Source organism: Xiphophorus couchianus, chromosome 19 (assembly GCF_001444195.1).
Source record: "Xiphophorus couchianus chromosome 19, X_couchianus-1.0, whole genome shotgun sequence".
Classification (NCBI taxonomy): Eukaryota; Metazoa; Chordata; class Actinopteri; order Cyprinodontiformes; family Poeciliidae; genus Xiphophorus; species Xiphophorus couchianus.
Window position 1 is genome coordinate 11,430,002 of NC_040246.1, and position 23,256 is coordinate 11,453,257.

A 23,256-nucleotide genomic window follows, 5' to 3' on the forward strand; every position below is an offset into this window, starting at 1 on the left:
TGAACAAAACTTTCAAGCTTTCAAATAGCATGTCAATTTGTATGCTCTCAATACTTGAATAGGCCTCCTTTTACACTGTATTACTGTATTAATGCAGCTTGGGAAATAGTTGGTCCACCTCTGACTGATGCATTGAGGAACACTCCGTTTCTTTGTCAGCAGCCTTCATCTGCATTGCTGGATATTGTGTCTCATTTTCCTCTTCAAAATGTTCCATAGATTATCTGTGGTTTCAAGGCCAGGTGACTTTTCTGGCCCACTAGTGCCATGGTCATTAAACCAAGTGTTGATATTTTGACAGTGTATGTCAAAATACACTGGTTCAGAGAGACAAGGATGTGGTACTGTAAGGTCCTCATAAACCACAAGAGGAAAACAAGCAGATGGCATGGTTCCTCAACCATGGAACATGGTTCCACACAACTTGAATTATGTACATCTCCACTTTATCTCCATACTCTGGGACTCTGTTTTGCATAAGTAATGGAAAACTACATTCATCTGAAAACTGGGACAGTGGGCCACAGAGAAACACTGCCCTCCCAATTTTCTCCTTGACTCCAGTAAAACATTTGTTATTCTCTCTGGTTCAGAAATGGCTTCACACACCCAATCTGAGAGTACAGGTCTGTGTGATGGCGCTCTTGAAGACTTCTGGTCCACGCCTTTTGAACCCACCACTCAAACTTATGAATGGGCTTTGCCTCACAATCCTCTCAAAGGATTGCTTGAAAGGCTGCTGTTATCCCTTTAGATTATTTTCTACCACATTTTTCTTCCACATAACTTTCCATCAATATGCTTTTATAGACCACACTCTGAATGAGCCTCTTTAACAATGTCTTTTTGTGGCTTACCCTCTTCTTTCAGGGTGTTAGAAAAGTGTCAAGTCAGCAGTCTTGCCTACACTTTAAACATATCATCTTAGGAGTACAAATTTTGTTGAATTAGCACTTCTCTGTGCTGATATTCACTCACGAGATTCATCTTCAGAATGTATTGTGCAACATACTCCAGAATATGTCTTTATATCCTGGAAAAATTTTAGCGACCATCCTAGCCAGTGTATGTGTGTTTAGAGTGTTAAATCACAAGGCAGAAGTCAGAGAGAGGGGATTGAACATTTATTTTTACCCTTATTAAAAGTTACAATAAAACCATTAACATCTTCAAACAATAGCAAAATAAAAAGAACCAAGAATGTTGGCCAAAACATATTTACAGAGACAGTTTGCAGATAAAAAGCTCACATTTGTACACAACCCAAACCCCCCCCCCCCCCCCCCCCCCCCCGAATTATAAACTCTGAAATGTGAACACTGCAATGCTCGAGAAGCTTGAACGTGGTTTTAGCCAAAAAAAAAAAAAAGCACGAACAAAGACATAGCTCATTTCCAATCTCCCCTCCTGGATTATCACTTTTCTATACATGACAAAATACTTGGAATTCAGAGGGAGGGGGTAAAGCATAGGAATGTAAAATCTAAAAATTAATCAGATCATTTGAAAGATTTATGTGTCCATATAACAGTCTTTTAGAGTGAGAGAGATGGTCTGCTCCAGCTCTGCAAACAGTGGAAATTTTTTTTTTTTTAGATCCCAAAAGAAAGAAATTGATGTTATAGGGTAGCCACGCTGTTAAAAAAAAAAAAGATGCTTTTTCCATGAATTGGGAAAAATAAGTCAGTATTCCTAATTCGCTCTGCGTCCAAGCCGTTACCTTTGCCACACGCCAGTCCCTGTGTGTACCATGAGGGGGAGGGTGGAGAGACGCAAGCTGATGCGTTCATCATGAGAGGGCCCGGTGAGATTCCGTCTGTCGAAGAACTAATAAAAGGCAGTGAACTGGTGGTTGAATCAGCAAACGTGATATATCCTTTGTTGTCTTCTTTTGTAGTTTTGTTTATAACTTTGAGAACGTGGCACAAGTCTCTCATATATATATTTATATACTTTAATCTTGGAAAATCAGTTCTGGTGCAGTCACTCTGCTTTGGCCTCGCCCTCAGAGGCTGCAGGTGTTGTGCCCTCGGCGGGGGCAGCTGCCTCCTCGGCAGGGGCAGCATCTGTTGGTGGGGCCTCTTCTGCAGCCTTGGTTGCCTCGCCCTCAGCTGCAGGGGCAGCGGCGGCCTCGCCCTCTTTGGCCTCTTCGGCCGGCGTCTCCTCTTTGGTCTCCTTGGCCGTGTGGCCGTTCTCCTCTGGCTTGTCCTCGGTTGTGGGAGAGGTGGCCTCCTCCTTGCCCTCCTCGCTGCCCTTCTTATTCTTCTTCAGCGAGATGCCCTTGAACTTGAAGGAATTCTTCAGAGAGAACTTCTTCTTCTTCTTGGCATCCTTGCTGGCCTCGCCCTCCGCCTTGGAAGCCTCGCCCTCGGTGGCTGGAGCGGCCTCAATGGCGTCCCCTGCGCCGGCCTCACCCTCCTTGGCTGGTTCGGCAGTTCCATTTCCATCGGCAGTGGCCACTTCACCATCGGGTTTGGCAGAAACATCGCCGTTGGTCTTCACGTGGCCGTTCTCCTGCAGAGGGACCAAAACCAAACTGCATGAGTCATAAAATTATTAAGTTTAAAACAGATGAATGGCTGAGAATATTTCTTGACCAGCACATAAAAATATGCAGCGCTAAACGTTGCGCTGCAAATAGAGAGAGAGCCTGTCACGTCGGTGATAGAGGGCTTTGCTGTTGCATGCAAGACACTGAACGGACACAGGGGGGCAGCAGTGCGTCATGAAAACGTCACCATGGAGCGCAAGTTTGGGAACAAAGGAATTCCCACCAAAGCTGGTTGCTGCTCTCATCCAAAAACTGAATCGACACGGTGAGCTCTTATCCCAGATAGTTGCAGCAGATAAAACCTTCTATTAAACAATATATTTAAATATATATAAAGAGAGAGTGGGCCACCGCATAGCACAACCGGGAAATGATTTTAAAATGTAGAATTTAATCTGGTGCTGAATCTTGTCATTTTAATCATAACTGAACAGTTGCTTTCGATAAAGTTTTCAAATAAGGCTATATAAATTACGGGTTTGAGACAAGCTTGAAAGTATGCGGCTTTGAGGGAAAGAGGGTTTGATCTGGCGCCTCTTCGCGCTTTGTTTGCAAGTCCGCAAAATGCGCCTCCAGCAGAGCGCATTTGCATCATTTGCACCGCTGCGCCTCGCATCCTTTGTTCGACACTAAAAGCCGCAGTCTGACCCAAAACCACCGAGTCATGAGAGAGAACACGCAGCAAACGCCAATTTCGACAAGAATCGGAGACATTTAAAGTCAGATTGCTGGTATAAAGCCCCCCTCCCCACACACACACACACACACACCCGCAGACAGAATTAACAAAGACTTGAGCTGGGTGCGCGCTAAGCGGGAACGCGCGAGACTAACTCGACAGTTTATCTGTTGCCATTATTTTCAAATTCGGTATCATTTGTTTCCCCAAACAGAATTCTAAGTGGGGGTTTAGTTTGAAGGGGAAACGGGGCGCAGGAGTGGCTCTGAGCCCCACGGTGGCACCCATGCTGCCAGTGGGCGTTGGGTTGCCATGTGGCTCCCCGCTGATGCGCCTCCATCTGGGCCTCTTTCACTCACCTGGCCGTTGGCTTTGGCAGCAGCAGGGTCGGCGGCGGCCTTCCCCTCCACCTCCACTCCACCCTTGGACAACTGGGCTCCCATTGTCTTTTTCCTTCGCAACAAAAATGAAAAAGAAAACTCGAAAAAGAAAAAAACCCGAGGAGGCTTTTAGAGATAAAAGAAAATCCAACTCCGGGATGGATTAAAAAAAAAGGTCAGGCCCCGGGGTGGTGTAAAAAAATCCTATCGGATCTCCTTTTTTTCCCCCCTCAGAAGATGCAGAATTAGAAGACCCCCCTCTCTGTGTGTTTGAGTGCGAAGCCCACGGCGGCTGAGCTCAAATTAAAGGATGGCAGGCAGGCAGCCTGTGTGTACTTCAACCGCGCCTCAAAAATCGACCGGAGTCTCCTCCTCCGGGCGTGGCAGCCGAGCGTTGTCCAATCTGCAGCGAGAGGACGGGCCTGATAACAGCTGCTCCACCAGAGGACCTGCAAGACTTTGTTTTGGACTGCTAAAGACATTCGGAAACTTATAAATGTTTGGTGCCAAAGACGTTTAAAAAAATTAAAATAAAATCAGTAGACCCATTGAGAAACTGAGAGTAGATAACACAAATCTAAATTCTACCATTTTATTAGGAATCCTTGCTTTTCCTTCCTACTTTAAATAAAATACACTTATTCCTGCTTAGTATCTATTTCTAACAGTTTCATTGGAAAAGTTCTCTACGCATATAGAATACCAATTAAAGAAACAATATTCTATTCAAAAGTTGATTGATTTCACACCGTTGTATTTTCATTCAGTAAATTTAGATGATTATGTTTTACATCTAATGAAACTCACAATCAATTTATCTGAAAATATGAATATTATACAAGACCAATATGTAATATTGCTACCATGTTATGGTTATTATGCAGTGCAGAGATACTTTTCAGTTGGCAGACAAACAGGTCAAATAAATGTTTTTTTTAATAGTCATATCTGTATTATTTTTTATTTATTTATTTTTCTGAGAAATAATATACAGATGTTTTGCATGAGCTTAAAGTCATACTAATGCAAATTAATAAACACAAAGTGATTTAGGTATATTACTGTGTAATCAATAATGTATTATAATGCCTTTTTTAATTTCATTGCAAACATAGATTAACCTTTTACTAATAGCTAACACTACATTAATTTTCTTTACGCTGTAGTAAAAGGATACTCATATTCTATGAGAAAGAAACATTTTAACGGCCTTCACCAGATTTTAAGTGACAGGATCAGCTTTCTGACAGTAAACTGGTTACATAACATCAAGCACTTGGAGATGGCAGTGAAACTCCTTTTGTCACCAACACAGACGGGGAGACAGACTGTCAGACAGTAACAACATCTTCTCAGCCAGGCAAATACCAGAACAGTAGATTGTGTTTGCCTGTTTTTTGGGGAGCCCACATTTTGATGTAGTCTTCCTTGTCACACCATGCTTCAAGCTTAAAGAGCTTGTCATTCTCCACCTTGCTCTTTATCCAACAAGAACCAATTGTTTTCCCACAAATAAAACCCTGCGGGAATGTTGCATTGTCTTGCAAGACCTACTCATTTCCCCTTTCTTCTGAGTCATATTTTTGGTACATCCATCTCCCTCCATCTCTTGTCCCTTCGTCCCTGACAGCATACACATCTCCCCACCACATGCTCACATCAGCATGTCACAGCCATGGTATGTGAGGCATGCAAAGCCACCCAGAGAACAGTCTCCAGCCCATTCGGCGGTTGAATGTACCCCGAGGGCTTTAAATTTGACTCCCCCACCACTATCACTATATGCATTCCCCCTGAACTGAGTCAGTAAAACGAATCACACCAAGCATTTTGGAAGCCCCATTCTCACCGTCTCAAGCTTGGTTTGACATTCTTTGCAGGTCTCAGATGAGGACTCCTGGGTTGACTCTGGGGATGTCTGTATGCTAAGGTGCTCTAGTTTCAAATGATTCAACCCAGGCTGATCAGAGTTAAGTTCACAAGTCTGTGCTATTCAGACACTTGCAGAGATGCTACTATATTCTCTGAGCTATAGGGACCCACTGTAAGGATTTTAGAACTATCTAAAATTTGGAACTAACCAACTATCATCCTGGTTTTGGTGAGAACGTGAGCAGCAGGGTTTGGGATCAGCTGCAACTGTCTCATTGATTTTTTAGGAGGACTTATTGCAGTAATAAATGCAGCTAAAGATAAAAGCACATATAAGTTTATTACAATATCATGATAATAGAACTTTGGAGGACTAGGGCAACATTTTTAATTCAGAGCAATTATTACAATCCAACAACATACCTGAAAGGTGGTCAGGCGATATCAAGGTAAAAACGTGATTATAGGAAAACAATCTAAGAAAAAATATTTTACTGTAAAACCATATCAGCGCACCACACAAGTGCGATGTCCATCTTGTGCAAACGAAAAAGACTTACCTTTTCAATTTGAAGCATTTAACATGGCCACAGTAACTTTCCTTTGACCAAGAAACATCTTGCATCACTCGCAAAGTGTGTTGTCATGGTTGACAGGTAAACAGTGCACAACAAACCTCAATGACTGTTTGAGGCCTGTGTTAATAAAGCCAGTGTACTTATTAAAAGAATACAACGTTGTACATTTATAGCATTGAAGACATAAAATATTTCATGAAGGGGATCTCCTGTCTTCAAATCTACTTGTAAAGGAAATATTTCCAAAAAGAGAACAAGTTATGTTCTGTGAAAAGACATACTTTGCATAGCTGACAACACCTTCCCAACTGCATAGCATGGGGGTGGCAGCATCATGCTGTGTGGGTGTTTTTGCTGTAGAAGGACAGACTTTATTGTGTTTTTTTGCAACAAACCTCTGTGGCCTTCACAGAACAACTTTGTACAGAGAATGATTTATACACAGGTGAACTTTATTTAATAACACCATTTGTTAGATACAAATACATGCAAAAAAGTTCAGTTTTTAAGTTGTAAATAATTAGCAACACCATACATAATTTTCTTATTACTTCACAACTATGTGCCATTTTACCATTTTAAATCACAAGAAAATTACAGTGAGATTTATTTGTAAATTCAAAGGGTTTGACTAATGTATATATACTTTTACAAAAAAGTATATCTAAAGAGCTTTTTTCATTATTACGTACATTTTTGACACAAACATTATGGATATTTCAAGTGCAGAATATCTTAAGAAATAACTCAAATACTTGCTGTGGAACTTCCTGCGTCCTCTTGCTCGTTAATTTCTTTCATATTGAGCATGATGCTGCTTCTCCTCTTCACACTCTTCCTTCGCCTTCCCTCTGAGCAACTCAATGCCCCCATTTGTGCAGTTGCCCATTTTTCATGCTCTTACACAGGATGAGCCCTCAAACGCTCAGTAAAAAGCCTCCATTGTCCAAGTCTCAAGGAGCCCACTGATGAGCATCCCAAGTAGGAGAGAAGTAGGGGGGTTAAGAGCAAAGAGAAGTGGAATGAGGGAATCAGAAATGTGTCTTCGAGGTTTCTTTTGACACAGCAAGGACAAATGTTCAGACAGTCACCTTGAGCAGATTGCAAAAGTGCACCAGCGTGATGATTATGGTAATTTCCCAAATTTGCTCTGTTTGGAAGCAGATCATGCATATAATCACTAAAAAAAGTGCAAGATGTTTCTTGTGTGCTTTTAAATGACACTCTCAAAAGGTGGTACATTTGTTTCACAGCTTAGTGGACCCCCCCGCCCCCCCTATAAAATCCTGAGGCATGTCAGTATTACATGACAAGTTACACCAATAACACCACTTAATACTATTTTTTTTTTTTTTTTTTTTTTTTGCTCAAACTGCTGTATCCTCTGAGTGGGCCGAGTCTAGAAAACTTTAAATCAAGAGGTTTTCTTTTGGGCTTTTGGGCTTAAGACATTACTGCAGACAACGATCTTATACATCCATCCATCTTCCTTTTCATCCTACTGTCATTTATGCAGTGGCGGCTGGCCAGTAGGGGGCGCTTGGGCGCCGCCCCCTTTAAATTGTTTAGATAATAAATGATTTCTATTCTGAACTGCAAAATACTTAGAAATGTATTTATTCATACTGTGTGTCCAATAGACATGTTAGAATTTATTAAAATAGTAAATACATAATTCTAATTGCTCACATTGTGCACACTTCCTATGTGCAGGGCGCCGTCCTAATGAGAGTGTATGTAGGCGCATCAACTTTTGGCAAGCAGGTGATCTGAGGCTGACTTTTAATTGGTTGTTTAAGGTTTTCCACAGGGCGCAGCGCTCTGCGTCCCGGACACACCCATTCTGTTGTGTAGAGCGTCAGTACTGGCTAATTTTTTTTAAAACATTGTGTGATTGGACAATCCCCGATTCGACTCATTAGCGCAGCTGCAGTTCGTTAGGTCGATTCACGTTTACGTTTGCATTAAGCAATGCATTTTACTGCTTTCCGTGTTTGCTATTTCAAAGTTCTGGCACGGAGGCAATGTGGACAACAACTGGGGTAAGAGACTTAAAACATCTTTCAGAAAAATGCAAACGGCACGAAAACAGCCGCAGCCACCTAGACAATGCAATGAAGCTAAGTTTTTGGGGGAAACTTAGCATAGCTGAAAGGTGCTTTTCAACTCTGAAAAGAATCAAGACTTTTCGGAGAAACTCAATGACTCAGGACAGGCTGAATGCATTGGCCATGTTGTCAATGGAGAAAACACTAGTCACAGAGATGACTGACTTTAACAAGAATGTAATTGAGAAATTTGCAGGGCAGAAGGAAAGGAGGGCAAAATTCATGTTCAAATAGTGCTATTTTTTAAGATATGTTTTGTTTGTTTTTCATTTGTTTGTTTGTGTGCGCCCCCCACAGTTTTTTTAGCACCAGCCGCTACTGCATTTATGTACAAAATGCTGCCCAAAGGGAGAAATCTATTGTTTTTTTTCAGTTGAGATCCAGTCAAAAGTCTGACTTGGAGAAGCCAGACTTCTCCACAGCATGCTTTGCTGTGAACCAAAAAGCAAAGAGGAGACCCTGGGGTTCTTAAACCAGCCACCTTTCTTTCTACAACTATTCTTAGACATCTTTTCTGGCCTTATAAACAGGATACTTGTTTATATGCAGGAAATGCAAATAATGCTCTTGCTTTCGATATTAAAGAACCAGATAGCCCTAAAAACCGACCCAGGCACCCAACCCTACAGGAGCACCCCTCATATTATACCTTTTAAGAGGTGTGGCTATAGGTTTTCTCCACATCTACAAACACCCTCTGGAATTCCCTGAAGGTAAAGATATGAGACATTGTCTTCACAGTTCTTTCTAAAGCTAGAAATCCCCTCCAATACCCTAAAAATTCCTAGGAATCCTGAGAAGGATGATTCCTCAATAGTTGAAAACCCTTTCTTTAAAATTTGGACCTAGCTCTAGTCCCTATTCCACAGTACAGAATATGAGGACTATAATTCCACAGTTCTCCATGCTGCATTACACCAATTATCTTTTTTTTACTTGAGCCTAGGCTACAAGCTATATACACTAAAACATTAATTATTGCTCAAAAATGGTAAATAATTTTAAAAACCAATAGGTGTCCATTTCAAGTATTTCAAACAGCCTTAAAATAACTCTCTGCAGTTTGTTGTATTTTGGGTCAGCAAAACTTGAAAGCAGCTTTATTTGCACTTCAAGATGTCAATTTGATTGTATGTATCTGATCTAGTTAGGCCTAAGCACAACATTTGCATTGTCAAGCACCTAATTACAAGAAAAATCAGGTGCAGAGCCCTCTTCACTACCATGAAGTGGGGAGTGTGGACTTAAAAGAAAGCCTTTTGTAATGCTAATTAATTCAATCAACTGCCTTATTGACTGCAAAAAAGGCCCTCACCATCAGGCGACCACAAAGCTGCACACGGCAGACATCTTGGCTGGAAGGGCAGACGTATCTTTCTGTCGGGGTCTGGCAGCAGCTCTCAGAGGTAGATGATGAGGGATGCAAACTCACACATCTGTGACTTAAGCTGGCCTGCATATTTAGACTCACCCCACTGATAAAAAATAATCACTCACATCACAGGAGAGCTCAGAAAATGGAGGGAAAACAACAGCAATTGTCCAAAATGCATAGACTTGCTCCTGGTGTCGTGTCTCCTCAGGTGGCAGACATGTCGCGACAACTGTCCCCCCTCCCACCAACACCAGACATTTCTGTGAGCATGCAGACATGCTACAGAGCCAGTTACCATAGCAACTGCCTCATCTCTCAACCTGTATAAGGGTGATGGTTACGGAGAGACCATGGTTTTATTGGGATGCCAGTTACTAGGAGGAAAAAAGAGGACTCATCTTGTTTATGTGAAATGAATATGCGTATTTTGCAGTTTCACTGAAATTGTAAAATTTTTTCTTTTTTTTTCTTGCTCATTTGCCTGACCATATGGCAGAGTAATGTCCTTTTTGCTTGTTTGGTATTTTTTATGTACGAGCACTAACCTATGAATCATCTAGGTTGAAACATTTTTGCAGCAATAAGGGGATTTCTCAAAGAACTACTATGAAAATGTTTCATGTGGTAATGATCAACTGAGGAATTAAGAATCTCTCTTGCATTGTTGGAGCTTTGCTGAATTCTTACTGTTTCATAAATTTATAGCTTTTTTTTCCTAGGCAATGTGCTGCTGTGTTCAAGTAATCACTGGCCCGGAACCAAAGCTCAAAGAAAAACCACAGAAGACTCCAAGAAAGCATGCAGAATTGTTTCACATCTTGCTGCTTTGGAAGAAAAATACGAAGAAATGAAGAAATTTGATTCTGGTTTAAAACTTTTGGGAAACCTCTTTGCCTATCTTTTCATCAGGGCTTGTGCAAGCAGTGACTTTGTTTCTCTCCGTTGTCATAACATGCAGATCAGGTATGAAGGCAGCAAGGGATTTGAGGCGATACGCTAATGAGGAAAAGGTGAGCAGGTTAAGGTGTGGAGGTAGGAAGAGTAAAGCCAAAGAAGCAGCACGGGATATATGCCATGCATGTGTGTGTATGTTTCAGACAGAGGTGCACAGTAGTAGGCCAGCTCATCCCCACTGGCAACAGCACTGCAGCGTTAGTGGGTCAGTGTGCCATCATCTCACTCATCATTACCATAGTCTACTCTCCCTCTCTGTTTCTATCGCTCACACTCAATGTAGCACTACACCGAACATTTATACACACACTTGACAACAGATGTGTCAAATAATAACATCTTATAAATAAAACCAAAGTAGGATGTCAAGAGATTGAAAAAAGAGGAACTATTCATGCCAATGTTTTAAACTGACTGGACTTGAGTTTATTCCAAACTTAGCGCTTGATTAAGACCAGGAACCCAGAGTCTCTGAGTTCAGTTTTTAGTGGTGGGCTGCTTTATTAATTGATTCCAGGTTGCTGTTTTTTTTATATGCAAATCCCTTTAATCGATTTGTGCAATGCATTTTCTCTTGTTAGTTTACTGCTTTGGGAGTTTCTACCTGGTAAAGTAACACTGGATGGATGGGGGAGGAGAAGCTCCATTACTTTATGCTCCACACATGTGGAAATAACTTTGATCACTGCAGCTTTTTCTTTGACGTCTCATTAATGGACTTTAAATTGTCAAAATGAGTTGATAAAACTTTTCAATTTATCATTTAATTTTGGCAACCAATGTTCGTGGAATTTTGTCAGTTGAACCCCTGTTGTCCATGGCAATTTGTCCTTTTGACAATTTGTACCAGCAGATAATCTGTTACCAGCAGCTGCATTCCTATTTCTCCCTTCCCTACAGCTATTTAATACTTAAACAAAAACCATTGTGTACTCAAGCTCTTATAACACAATGCACTCATTGATTTGTGCTTGCTGCTAACAATTTCCTTAAATTATAGGTTCATAAAGGTATTCAAATGTATGGAAGCCCATTTCCGCCACTGTTAAAAAAAAATAATCTCATAATGAGATAGTATGTCATTATTTTGAGTTACTATCTCATTATAATGAGATTATTTTTATTTTTTTTTTTTCAGAGTGGCAGAAACGGGCTTCCATACAAATGTCATGTATAATTTAATTCAACTGGATATAATTATTAGCTATCTAAAAACTTTGCATTATACCATTTATTTTTTAATCCTGTTCTGACCAGTGGACAAAATATGGTAAATCATGACCTCAGATCAAACTGAATTTCTTCCGAATGGTAAATGTTCCTATTAGGAGTTTTCTGGTCAGAATACAGAAAATTGCCAACTGACAAATCAGATATGAAAAGTTCCCTGGATGCACGTTTGGTATGAAACATTCTCTAGTAGATGGCACCATATTGTGTCCAAAACAAGACTTGATCCTAAGAGGGTAAAATAGAGAAAGGGGAAACTTATCAGCAGTTATTGTAAAACATAAATAATAACAAAAAACATTATACTTTGGATAGTCTGTAGTTACATATTGTTTTTTCTGTAAAGTTTATTTCTATTATTTATTCAGACAAACAAATGGCGTCTACTCTCGTGCAAGCATATGCAAATGTACCTTATGGTTGTTGTTTTTTTTGGCCAGTCTATGAAATCATCACTCTCTCTAAGCCCGCTTCAGTTTATTTTCCTTTCCACTGGCTCCTTGAATCGCTCAGCCTCCTGCACCTCCTCTCTAATCATCATTGTAATGCAGATTTAGAGATCGGATGGGGGATGGAAACTGGGGGGAGGGGATGGGGAGTGAGTTGGTTTGTAGAAAGGCTGTGGTTGGTGTTGAGTATGACCCGGCTGGCCTGCTGTGTCCCAGCAGGCGGTCCGGCGTAGACAGAGGGGGGGAGGGGAGCCTGAGTGAAAGAGAGGGCTTTCAGGGTTATCCTTGAGCCTGTTTACATGACTCAGACATCAGATATCATCATGATGTCAGTCTCATTTTGACAAAAGATGGCAGACCCCCCCCCCCCCCGACCTCCCTCTAGGTCCTCATACAGCAGTAATCTCACCCAGGGTTAGGCAGGAAAAATAAGATGTTCTATGGTGTTTTGTGATGTCTAGACATAATGAGCTTAATGTCATTCAGGTCATGTTGTTCTCTCATTTATAGCCTAATACTACATAAAACAAACTGGACAAGCATCCCTTACAAAAGACCTCATTCTCTTTAATGAATTATTTGGATCTCAATAATATGTCCTCAGAAACTCTTGGTACATTGTGCATCATGAATTATTGCTGTATATTTATTTATTAAATGTCCCGTGCGTATGTCGTCTCAGTCTGAATATATGCTTTTGGGGTGTTAGCTGTTTTTTGTTCTGTAGCTTAGTCTGCATTCTCCCTGGCTGCAACATTTTTATTCAAAGACAACAAGTCAAATCTGTACTTGCCTGCATGTCTCGAACCCAACAGGCTAACAAGTACACAAACACACCAAAATGCAGGACAGAGATGCTGGAAAGCAGAGAAAAGGCCTGCAACAACAAAAATAAAATATCTAGGATACACTATTGCTTTGCATCTCTTATTCTTAGTTGTTGAATTCTTACTCAGTGTTTGATTTTGATTTATGCTGGCAACAGACAAGCACAATGCAGTCCAATTAGAACTCTGAATGTGCAGAAATGTGATAAATGCAATAATTAACCAATAATGTGCAGCATCATGTGCAAGTGTACGTGATTCGAAATCCCTTCATCTGGAGGTTTGTTCAGCTTGCATTGTTTTGGTGGGGTTTTGTTATTGGGTTGTCATTTTGCTCTATTTTTCCAATTCATCCATCTGCCTCTGCAGATGGGTTGTCATGGAGCATCGCTGGAGTTTGACCTATTTATAACCCATTTCCTCCTATCTGCTGCCCCCAATTTCCTCTTTGGTCCTTCTCAGGTTTATCACAACAGTTACATAAAAAAGGCTGAATTATTCACTAGGTGAGGTTATGTGTTGCATCTGTATTATTTAACTTCCACTCCAGAGTGATATTTTTAGCTCTGGAGTGGCAGGAAAGTAATATAGGTTTATTTAAGCTTCTAACTTTTGCATCGCTTTCCATACAACCATCTGGCAAACTAAAATTGTAAGTGATTTTACTAACATTGATTTAACCTGTACCATCTGCTTTACCCTCCATCCAGCTTGGATCCATTTTAACATGTCTGGCTGCAGTCTGACAGTGATTGGAAGTGATTGATTAGGAATTGATTGGTCAAAACAGGGAGATGGGGAGGGAGGTGTCGTGGAGTTAGAGTGTGGTGGCTGTGGGCAGTTATTTACATCTGTGTCTCATTGGGAAATGAGCACAGGCAGGTTTGGCAAAGAAGAACATTTACTGCCTAATTTTATTTCCCCATGCATTCACTCCATGTCAAAGACAAAGACAACATCCATTTTTGGTATACCCCTGTCCCCTAGTGCGGTCGGGAGGGATGCTGGTGCCTATCTCCAGTTAACGTTCTGGGCGAGAGGAGGGGTACACCCTGGACAGGTCGCCAGTCTGTTGCAGGGCGACACAGAGACAGACAAGACAAACAACCATGCACACACACACACTCTCACCTAGGAAGAATTTAGAGAGCCCAATTAACCTAACAGTCATGTTTTTGGACTGTGGGAGGAAGTCAGAGTATCCGGAGAGAACCCACCCACAGGGAGAACATGCAAACTCCATGCAGAAAGACCCCGGGCCGGGAATTGTGGAAAACACCTGCTTGGACAGGAGCACTTCAATGGGTCCAAACAGAACCTGACTCTTTGTATTTGTCTTCCTCTTGGGACTAACTAACATCATGGGTGATGTGATGGAACTGGGAAAGAATGGAAAGAATGTCTTTTAAAAAAAAAAAAAAACATTTGTTTTTTGTTCTTTTTTTTTTTTTAAAAAAAGAGACATTCAAAAAAATGTTTGGACAGACTGATTCTTAGGTTTTATTTCAGAGGTTATAAAACCTCACAATGAGCAGGAAAAATGCAAAATGCAGGTTATACAAATCTGTTCTCCAGTTTAAGAAAAATTGAACAAAGATTCATACAATCTTGACATCGTAACATTTTGTGGTTTAACTATACATCCAGCTCATAGCAACACAGTATACATCCCTAACTTTTGTTTTCAGAAACAGAAAAACAAAGGTTTCACACATTGCATTTGTGAGGTCTGATAAATTTAGATATCTGTTTTTTTCTTCAGTAATTTAAACAACTAAGAGGTCAAAAATTGCTGAGATGATTCATTCTTGTGCTCTCGCAACTAATTTTTGATACATTTTAAACTGTTTTAAAAAATATCTTTGTGTGGAGTTATCAAATTCAGGTTTAACCAGTTTAGGTTATTAAATTTTTCAGAGTTGAACTAGTGTATATATATCTTTATTTTGATTATTGGTTTGAAATGAAGAAAAGACAGAGGTATCCCATACATAAATTTGTAATATGCCTTTGTTGCCACTGCCATCAATACATTTGATGATATTTCATAGAACAAATAGAAGGTTAGGTGGTACTTTGTTGATAAAGAGGAAAGAAAACAGTCTTTAAGGGATACTTTGGTAACATCTTGTTTGCAGCAGATTAATTTCTTTTCATTTACTGTGAATCCAAATTAGCTAGTTTTTGAGACTGAAGTTAACTGCTTACAGATACATTTACCATTTAAAATGACATAAAATGCCACAAAACACGCATTTTAACATTGTTTTATAAACGCTTAAGCCATAATATTTTTTTCAGAAGACGATAACAATTTACATTGAAAAGAGATACAAGACAACATGCCACCAGTGATCTGTGTGAATCATGCAGTGAGAGCAGATCATACAAAGCATTTGCAGTCAGAAAATCTGACAAAAAAGCAGTAAAGTGCAGTTGAAGTGATTACAATTTTACTGAATTTTTCTAATACCTTAAATTTCTATTCTATAGTTACCTTGACTGTAAATGTGTTACGTGTTCCCTTCTCAGTCCATGTTTCACACATGGTGATCACCATATGGTGGTTCATTTGTCAAGAAAATAATGATCAGTTTCTCAATAAAAAAAATCCACAATGTAAACATGACGATGGTTTCAAAGTTCAGAAAATGGTGTGAGAGTTTTCTTTTAACAGGGTAAAGATCCACTGCAGAGGGGGCTTCTCTCAGAGTGACAGCTAGCATCATCATCCCAAATTACTTATAAGCTAGATTTGTAATAAATGAAGGCACTAAGAGTGTTATCTACTGTGGGATACTATTAATTTTGCCTATAAATTTTTATCATCCAAGTTTATGACAAACTCACTTCAAAAGTCCTTAAGCAGAACATTAAATATTCTCTATCCCCCTTTCAGAAGCTCCACATAAACGACTGTGGTATTACAAATTGGTTTCCTAAAATAGAATGAACCATTTCAACTCCTATTTTTGTTTCTCCTCTTGGCCTTTGTCATTCTCTGTAGTAAACAGCAGAAGCAAGACATTTTAATGTAGTCAGGTCTGTGTAATGTGTGTAAAATATAGTGTCCTCTTCCCCCTCCAAAATTCTTGTAATTGCAGCCTTCTTTTTTAGACTTGCATTTTTCACACAGTAATAATTTCCTGATTTGGGAGACACTGATGAGGATCCCTTGTATGTGTCAGAAGGATTCTCCACTATTATTATGTGATTGCAGAGTTGGTATTTGGGCCAAGTATGGAGTAGTTCTCAGAAGGTTGTTTACCATATGATCAGGTGCTCCAGCGTGACATCCTCAAATACCCGACATGTAAGCCGATCAGGCACCATTCAGGTCTATGTGGGAGATAATCTGCTTGAAATCAAGAGTAATGGTTTAGATACATAGATGGAAGTCCATCATTTGATGAGATTGCCAGCTCTTTATTAATGTTAGAGTGGGATTTAAGTGTATAGATGTGCAACGTGTGCATATAGCACTCAGTGACGGAGATGACCAAATCGATGCACATTGAAGCAATTTGATCATTGGTCACTGTTGCCATATTTCAGGTTTGGGGGCATTTTTTGCTTTCTGAAGTTTCACTCTGACGAGCAGACAGTGGTCAAGTTGATCTGTTGTCATGATTTAGACTCTGGGGCATACATAAAAGAAGTCATAAAAAGGGTCTGAATCCTTGTCTATTGAGAAACCACTTCTTGCTAACATTTGCCCATGATGTAATGCATCAGTTCAACGCTATAAAGCTAGCCGGAAACTTCCTACAGTGTAAACAGCCATCCCTCACTGGGAAGAAAGAAGTACTGAGCCTAATGAAAACAGACAGAGCAGCTTCATTCACTTCCACCTCTGCGTTTGCTGAAACTACAGATTACAACTCTAAAACAGCATAGAAATTGGACAACATTGTTCAAAACTCCTTCTGTTTGTTGATTGGTTGAAAGTCTCCCAGAGAAATCAAGCTTAATGAGAGAAATCCAAGATGGAATACAGAGAGGAGATGAGAATAGAGAGGAATTGTATAGGAAGGCAATGACCCAGCTAATATTTTGCAAAAAAACAACAAAAAAAGCAGCTGTTTCGGAAGTGGATGGAAAATTAAGATGGTCTCAGAATTCCCATTATCCTCAGTTCCAAGTTCCAGTCCCACTAAACATTACTAGAGTTTTGGATGCTCTCTGCAAGTTTTTAGTTGATCTTTGAAGGAGATTTATGGGGACGTCATGGGAAAGTTGTCTGGCTGGATTCAGGTTGTTCCTCCTAATTGGTTGCGTGACCCCAGCTGGACCCCCTCAAGGTTACCATGATTTGAGTAATTAACGAGCAGCAGCGAAGTGCTTTGACCGGCTTCTTTATCTTGGCCTCAGCGCTATCATTAAAGCACTTAAACCTTCAGATAGTCTGGCACTATTCTGAGTCAACACAACAGCGCACTACACACCTGTGCATGCACCAACCACACAACCCCTGAAGTCAAGGTTGTCCTCAGCTTGATCGATGGGCATGTCACATGTGTGAATGTTCCCAAAGTTGCTGTGTCATGGACTAACAGGAGTCTTTCAGACAAATAATGGCTTGGCTGTGTGCAGAAGCAAAGCCTAATGAGGAGAATGTAGAGCCACTCAGACCTGAACACAAACAGGAACTTCATATGTCCTATACTATACACTCATCTCTTTCGGTTCTCATCCAGCCAGGGACTGAACTACCTAATAAGGTCTGAAAGCCTCACACAGTTCTGCGTTAAGGCAGCATGTGTTTTTCCTGATGTATGGTCTCGTTATTCCAAATACAGGAGAAGGAAACGGCCGATTATTGATATCTGCTAAGCGCCCTGGAAGAGTAATGTGGCTGTCAGAGCGAGCGGCTGTTCACTAAGCTTTTGGCAGGTAGAGAAAATCAATAGCAAGACGCACCTTTCGGATGAGGATAATGTATGAGAGGAGAGCACTGTAATGGAAAGATACCTGTCTTTGCTTTGGCCCAGGCCTCCACTGCAATTACAAGGACGACAATGTGACAACAGTGATGAAGGCCAGCACAGCCGCTGTTGGAGTTCAAACGTTATGTGTTTAAAGCAGCCGTGTAAGTGATACTGCTGAGGATTGGGACCAGACTATCGCAGATTCAGCTTTTGAGGTTTCCACTCTAAAATCCTTGTTCACCAGTTAGTTTTTTTTTCTCGTCCAGAGAGTGCAGAGTATAGAGTAAGACATCTCTCATCTTTAAATGTGTACACCCTGCAGGGATAAAACTAATTCCCTCTTTGAAAGCCTCCTTTCACTTTATATCAGCTTGTATCATTAAATGTCACACATCATCCCATGTGGTTCTGCCAGTTTTTGCTGAAGCAGAAAGAGACTTAGTGAGCTAATTTTCCTATTAATTTGTTGTGGAATATACAGTGTCCTCCTATTGTTTTTTTTGTCTCACATAATGGTTTCTGATCAAACAACTTTTAAAATCAAACAAAGACAAGCTCAATAAATACAAATTATGTTTTCCCTTATTAACAGAAAAAAAGATTTCCAAACCCATCTTCCCCTAAAGAAAAATATGACCGATTACTTGTTAAATTATGAATTAACAACATTTTTACGAGGTGCAGTTTCATTGCCACAGCCAGGAAATGACTTAGATCGAAACTAACAACACAAAACAGGCCTAAAGATCTTGACATCAAAATAAACTGAAGAACACGTAACAACAGAAACAAAGTCAGAAACATAATTTAGACTGAAAATCATTTCTAATGGCTATAAAACTCCAGCAAACAGCCGTGTTTTCTACAAATGGAGAAAACATTGGATAGTGGAGATGCTTTTCAGAATCAGCATCCAGAACTGATCTAAATGCACCACAATGAATCCTCACTGAAACCAAGAACAGCATCTAAGCAGTGAAGGTTGCTGTTCATAATTCAAGAACAAGAAAGAGAGTAAGTTTGTACCTATTGGTTAGTTGACCAGACAACTGACCAATAGACAAAAGACATTGCTGATCAAAAAAAATATTTATATCTTGTGGAAAATTAACAACATTTAAGAAAGAGAACTAGCTTGATGGATCCATGACGTCGGGACTTTAACATAAAATCCCAAAGAAGGATGTCAGGCTATGAGCTTGTAACTGTTAGCTCAAGCACACTTGGATCTTAAAGCACAACAATTGTTTAATTTTCTGAAGTATATTAAACAAGTCCACCCCTGAAAGACAAAAGAAGGAAAATAAATATTCAAGTCATTCATGTAGTACCGGGTTGGTTTGTGTATTTTTATCCCTTGAATTAAGTCACAACTTGAAAACTGCTTTTCCTGTTGGCTACATAGGCTACATTTGTCTCATATTAAAGTTTCTCTATGGTCTCAAAAATAAATCTAACAAAAAAGGCAAAAAACAAAACATCTGCAACAGGCTAAACATTTTTTAACATTCTAGGTGCTCTTGCTTGGCTTTAGGTGTTAAATCGTTATTTCTCTTGTTGGTCTCTGGCTGATCCTGTCTTGCCTGTCCTGTCGTGCAAATGCATTAGTCTTGTAGCTCAGAGTCTGAGGGGAGATTAAAGTGGTATGTTTGGATCATGGTGTGGTGAAATATGCATGTGTGTGTTTGTGTACCCGGATTTGACATAGGGTATGAAAGTGGGAAAATAAAAGGAAAAGAGAAGTGAGGAGTATAAACTTAGCAGGATTTTCTGACGAAGAAATATGCTTCATTTTTAATGTGTTTACCACACTGTGCCATGACAAAACTAAAAAGAAGAGTCAAGCTTTCATGTCATCAGCTTCAGATCAAATCTGTGATTGGAATATCTTCTGCCCTCTCAGGCAAATGTTGCCTGCAAAGAGCCCCGAAATAGAGTCAGATCCATTAATTAACCATGTACCTGCTGTGTGTCCCAGCTTTTTCCTCAATATTCCTGCGGGATAGACATAGAAGAGGATAGTTACAGCCATATGAATGAGGAAAAAAAATTATTGGTGATATTTAAGAAAACATTTCCTCCAAAGCATTTTTGACTTTTGATTTTCTTTGTTTGATCTGTTTTTACCACATTTTAATGTTCAACTTCACTCTAGCTTTCTCTGCTGATAACGCAACTGCATTGTTAGGAGGAATCTTAGTGACAAAATTCTTCTGTGATAAAGCAAATATAAAGGAGGGAACTTGAATCTGAAGAACTTTATACATTCAATCCTAGTGCCGCTGGAGAAGGTGAAAATATCCAGTTGACACCATATATTTACATCCACTTTAAAATGCAACATGTATTATCTGAAAGTAAGTTAGGCTAAATTGTAATGGTTTTAGTTTAGATTTACACAATTACTTCTATTTCCAAAATGCCAAAAATAATGACAATAATGGTGATTTTTATGACAATATGTTATAAATGTATATAAATTCAGAGGTTTGAATAAATACACTAAAATTCTTAAATTTTAAAATATTTTACGAAAATTTGGAGGATGGAAGCATGGCTTTGTAAACATGAAGGAAGCCAGTGATTATCATAAACCTTGTTTTTGTTTTTCAAATTCATTTCCTATTACTTCTCCTATTACGTCTTTGTTTAAAATTCTCAGTATATTATGATTTATTTTGAGAACTTGTTTTTTATTCTTTGCTTGTTTCCTGTTGCTTCTGTGTTCTCTTGTCACCTTTTGGGATTGAATCTTGATCATTTCTCCAGTTGGGTTGTCTCACAAATTATGTCTGATTTTGTTACATTTCTGTTTCCTTGTTTCACATGTTTCATGTGTATGCTATCAGCCATTTATCTTATTTCCTCAATTCAACATCATTTATTTGTTTTGTCTTAAAGAAACAATAAAAACCTGTCTAAGAAAAGAAGAAAAATCCTTACAATAAGTTATAAAATTTATCATTTTTTTTCTTTGCAATCTAAACAAGAGCAAAAGTGGCTCCACTTTTAGAAAAAGCTGTGGTATTTAAAAGTTTTGAAAATCTCCCCACTCACCATTCTTCTGGAGCCTCCTGTGGATAAACTATCATTGGGAGGTCAGAGTGGGCGGGAACAGCAATATCACATTGGATCCATCATGGCTGCCGCAGGCCCCAGCTGCTACCAGCTGTTGTACATTAAGCAAAGTGCAGCAGGCAGATTTGGCTGAGCCAGTTATGGGATAACTCAATAACATTACCGTGTTAGAGGCGGCTTTGAGCTCTTTATTTCATAACGCTCTGTGGCTTTTACCGCCAGGAGTTTTTGCTAACTTCTGCACTGATTATGCTTCTTTGTGGTAATTTGGGGATTACTACCAGCCTCTGCTCATTTGTCAAGTCCTACTGCTCTATCCAGTCTTCTTCATAAGAGAAAACCATGCTTTCAAGCAAACCAAATTCATTTCTTTGCATCTAAGAAAAGTCTAGAGAAGTATGGAATTTAAGTTTAGCATTTTTCCGTGTCAGGGTAAGCATGAAAGAAAAATATTTGGATTGGGAAAAATGTTTGATTTTACTCCTTAGTCCAGTACTTAAAAATAAAATAAAAAATTGTCAAAGCATTTGATTTTATGTTCATCTATTTTGTGATGAGTTACTTTCACTTTTACTTGCCACCTCAGAAATTAAGTTTTGCTCAACCTTAAGCCATTTCTAGTTTTTTAACTTTTTTTTTCTGCCATCTAGTCTCTCTTAGTAGAAGTTCTTAAAACTAGGTCTGATTTGAATGTCAGATAAAGAGGTGATGCTCCCGGTAGTGTGTTGTTAGATGTGTGGAAATTAAAACCCCCAAATAGTTAGAATTTTCTGTTCAAATGTCTGGAATTTTTCAAGAACTGCAAAATGTTATTTTTCATTTTGAGAAAAGAAAATTATTTTTTAATGGAAACTTTTTAGGAACTCTTGTCTTAAAAGCCACATGTAGGCTTGTGAATTTAAACAGTGGTGGTGATTTATTTTATCTTATTTATTTATTAAGTTTATTTGATAGGGACAGACACATAATAACATAGACAAACTGAATAATACAGAAGTCCCATGACTGTATCGTGGTGCTTAAAGCGTGAGCTAATTTGCCTAGATGGGCTTTTATAAACAATATACCTAAGATACTACTAAGAAATGGACTAGTAAAAAAACCCCAATAAAATCGTTTAATTAAATGATGATTAGTTCTTCAGGCTTTCTGTATCTCCTTCAATGTTTTTGGATTATGTGATAGTCTACTCATTTGCCACTGAACTCTTAATTCATCTGAAACTGATTAGGTACCAGATTAAAAATGGAGCAAAACGTGAAAAAATGATATGATGGTAGCTTAGGGAGCTACTGGTTAAGTCTGCAAAAGAAATTACAGACTGTTTGGAAGGAAAATATATAGAAGAGAGAAATGATTCAAGACTTTTACACAATACTAAGTGACCAGCTTGACTCAAGTGACCAGCTTTCTGATCAGCTATTTTTTTTGGCCCATGTCTCACACAGTTGCCCTGACTAAGGCTTTAATGCTTTTCTGGAAGTAGGTTAAGTGCTTCATGCCAGCATGTTGCCACACAGCAATCTGGCGTTAATGGAGACCACCACAAGTGCCACACAAGAGCTCCTCTGTGAATTGCTGAAGTTTTCCGAAACTCTCCTCGACAACGGAGAGAAAGGGAGTTTTAAAAGTCAGCAGTTTCTAAAAAAAAAAAGAAGAGGAAAAAAAGTGTGGTTGTTTCTAAGAAACCACAACATCTTTCAGTCCCTCATGGATTTGCTGTTGGTCTGTGTGTGTTTAATCTGTGTGCATGTGCAGGGCAGAGAAAAGGGAGTGTAATATGTAGCAGGGCAGTTTGACAGTAATTGTCTGGGATGGAGGTGGCAGCTGTGGGAGAGCTGCAGGGCAGAAAGGTGATCCCTTCCCCCTAATGCCCTTTGCCCCATCTCAAAGCTTAGCCAAAACCATATCACTCTGAGACACATATTTGAAACAGCATCTTTTTCTCTTTGATTTGGCCTCCATCCACAATAAAATTGACTTCTGCCACCACTACAACCTTTTTCAAAACTCTCTTTAGTGAATGTGTACAAAGAACTCGGTTCAAATTGAACAGAAATGAAAATAAACCTTTTTATATAAAATTCTATTGAATGAATGTGTAGCAGCTAAAAGTTGTATTTTTAATAAAGGTTGTTATTCCTTGTAAATTTTCAACAACATTACTGTGTTAGAGGCAGCTTTGATTTATACAATATTGAACCTATAGAATCCACTGTATGACCAGAAATATCTAACAAAAAAAAA

The 23,256-nt window shown here is 39.3% G+C and overlaps 1 protein-coding gene across 1 annotated transcript; it reads right to left on the reverse strand.

Moving 5' to 3' along the window:
- Positions 1-1,102: 1,102 nt before the first annotated feature.
- marcksl1a (MARCKS-like 1a) lies at positions 1,103-3,933 on the reverse strand. Its single transcript, XM_028000790.1, has 2 exons — positions 3,590-3,933; positions 1,103-2,514 (listed from the first exon to the last, which is right to left on the reverse strand). The coding sequence occupies exons 1-2, from the start codon at positions 3,671-3,673 to the stop codon at positions 1,984-1,986; spliced, it is 615 nt and encodes a 204-aa protein (XP_027856591.1). The 5' UTR covers positions 3,674-3,933; the 3' UTR covers positions 1,103-1,983.
- Between the last annotated feature and the right edge of the window lie 19,323 nt (positions 3,934-23,256).

Coding starts and splice junctions, on each gene's coding strand:
- marcksl1a (XM_028000790.1), bottom strand. CDS start 3,673: ATGGGAGCCCAGTTGTCCAAGGGTGGAGTGGAGGTGGAGGGGAAGGCC. Junction 2,515..3,589: donor CTGCCAAAGCCAACGGCCAG/GTGAGTGAAAGA, acceptor GTCCCTCTGCAG/GAGAACGGCCACGTGAAGAC.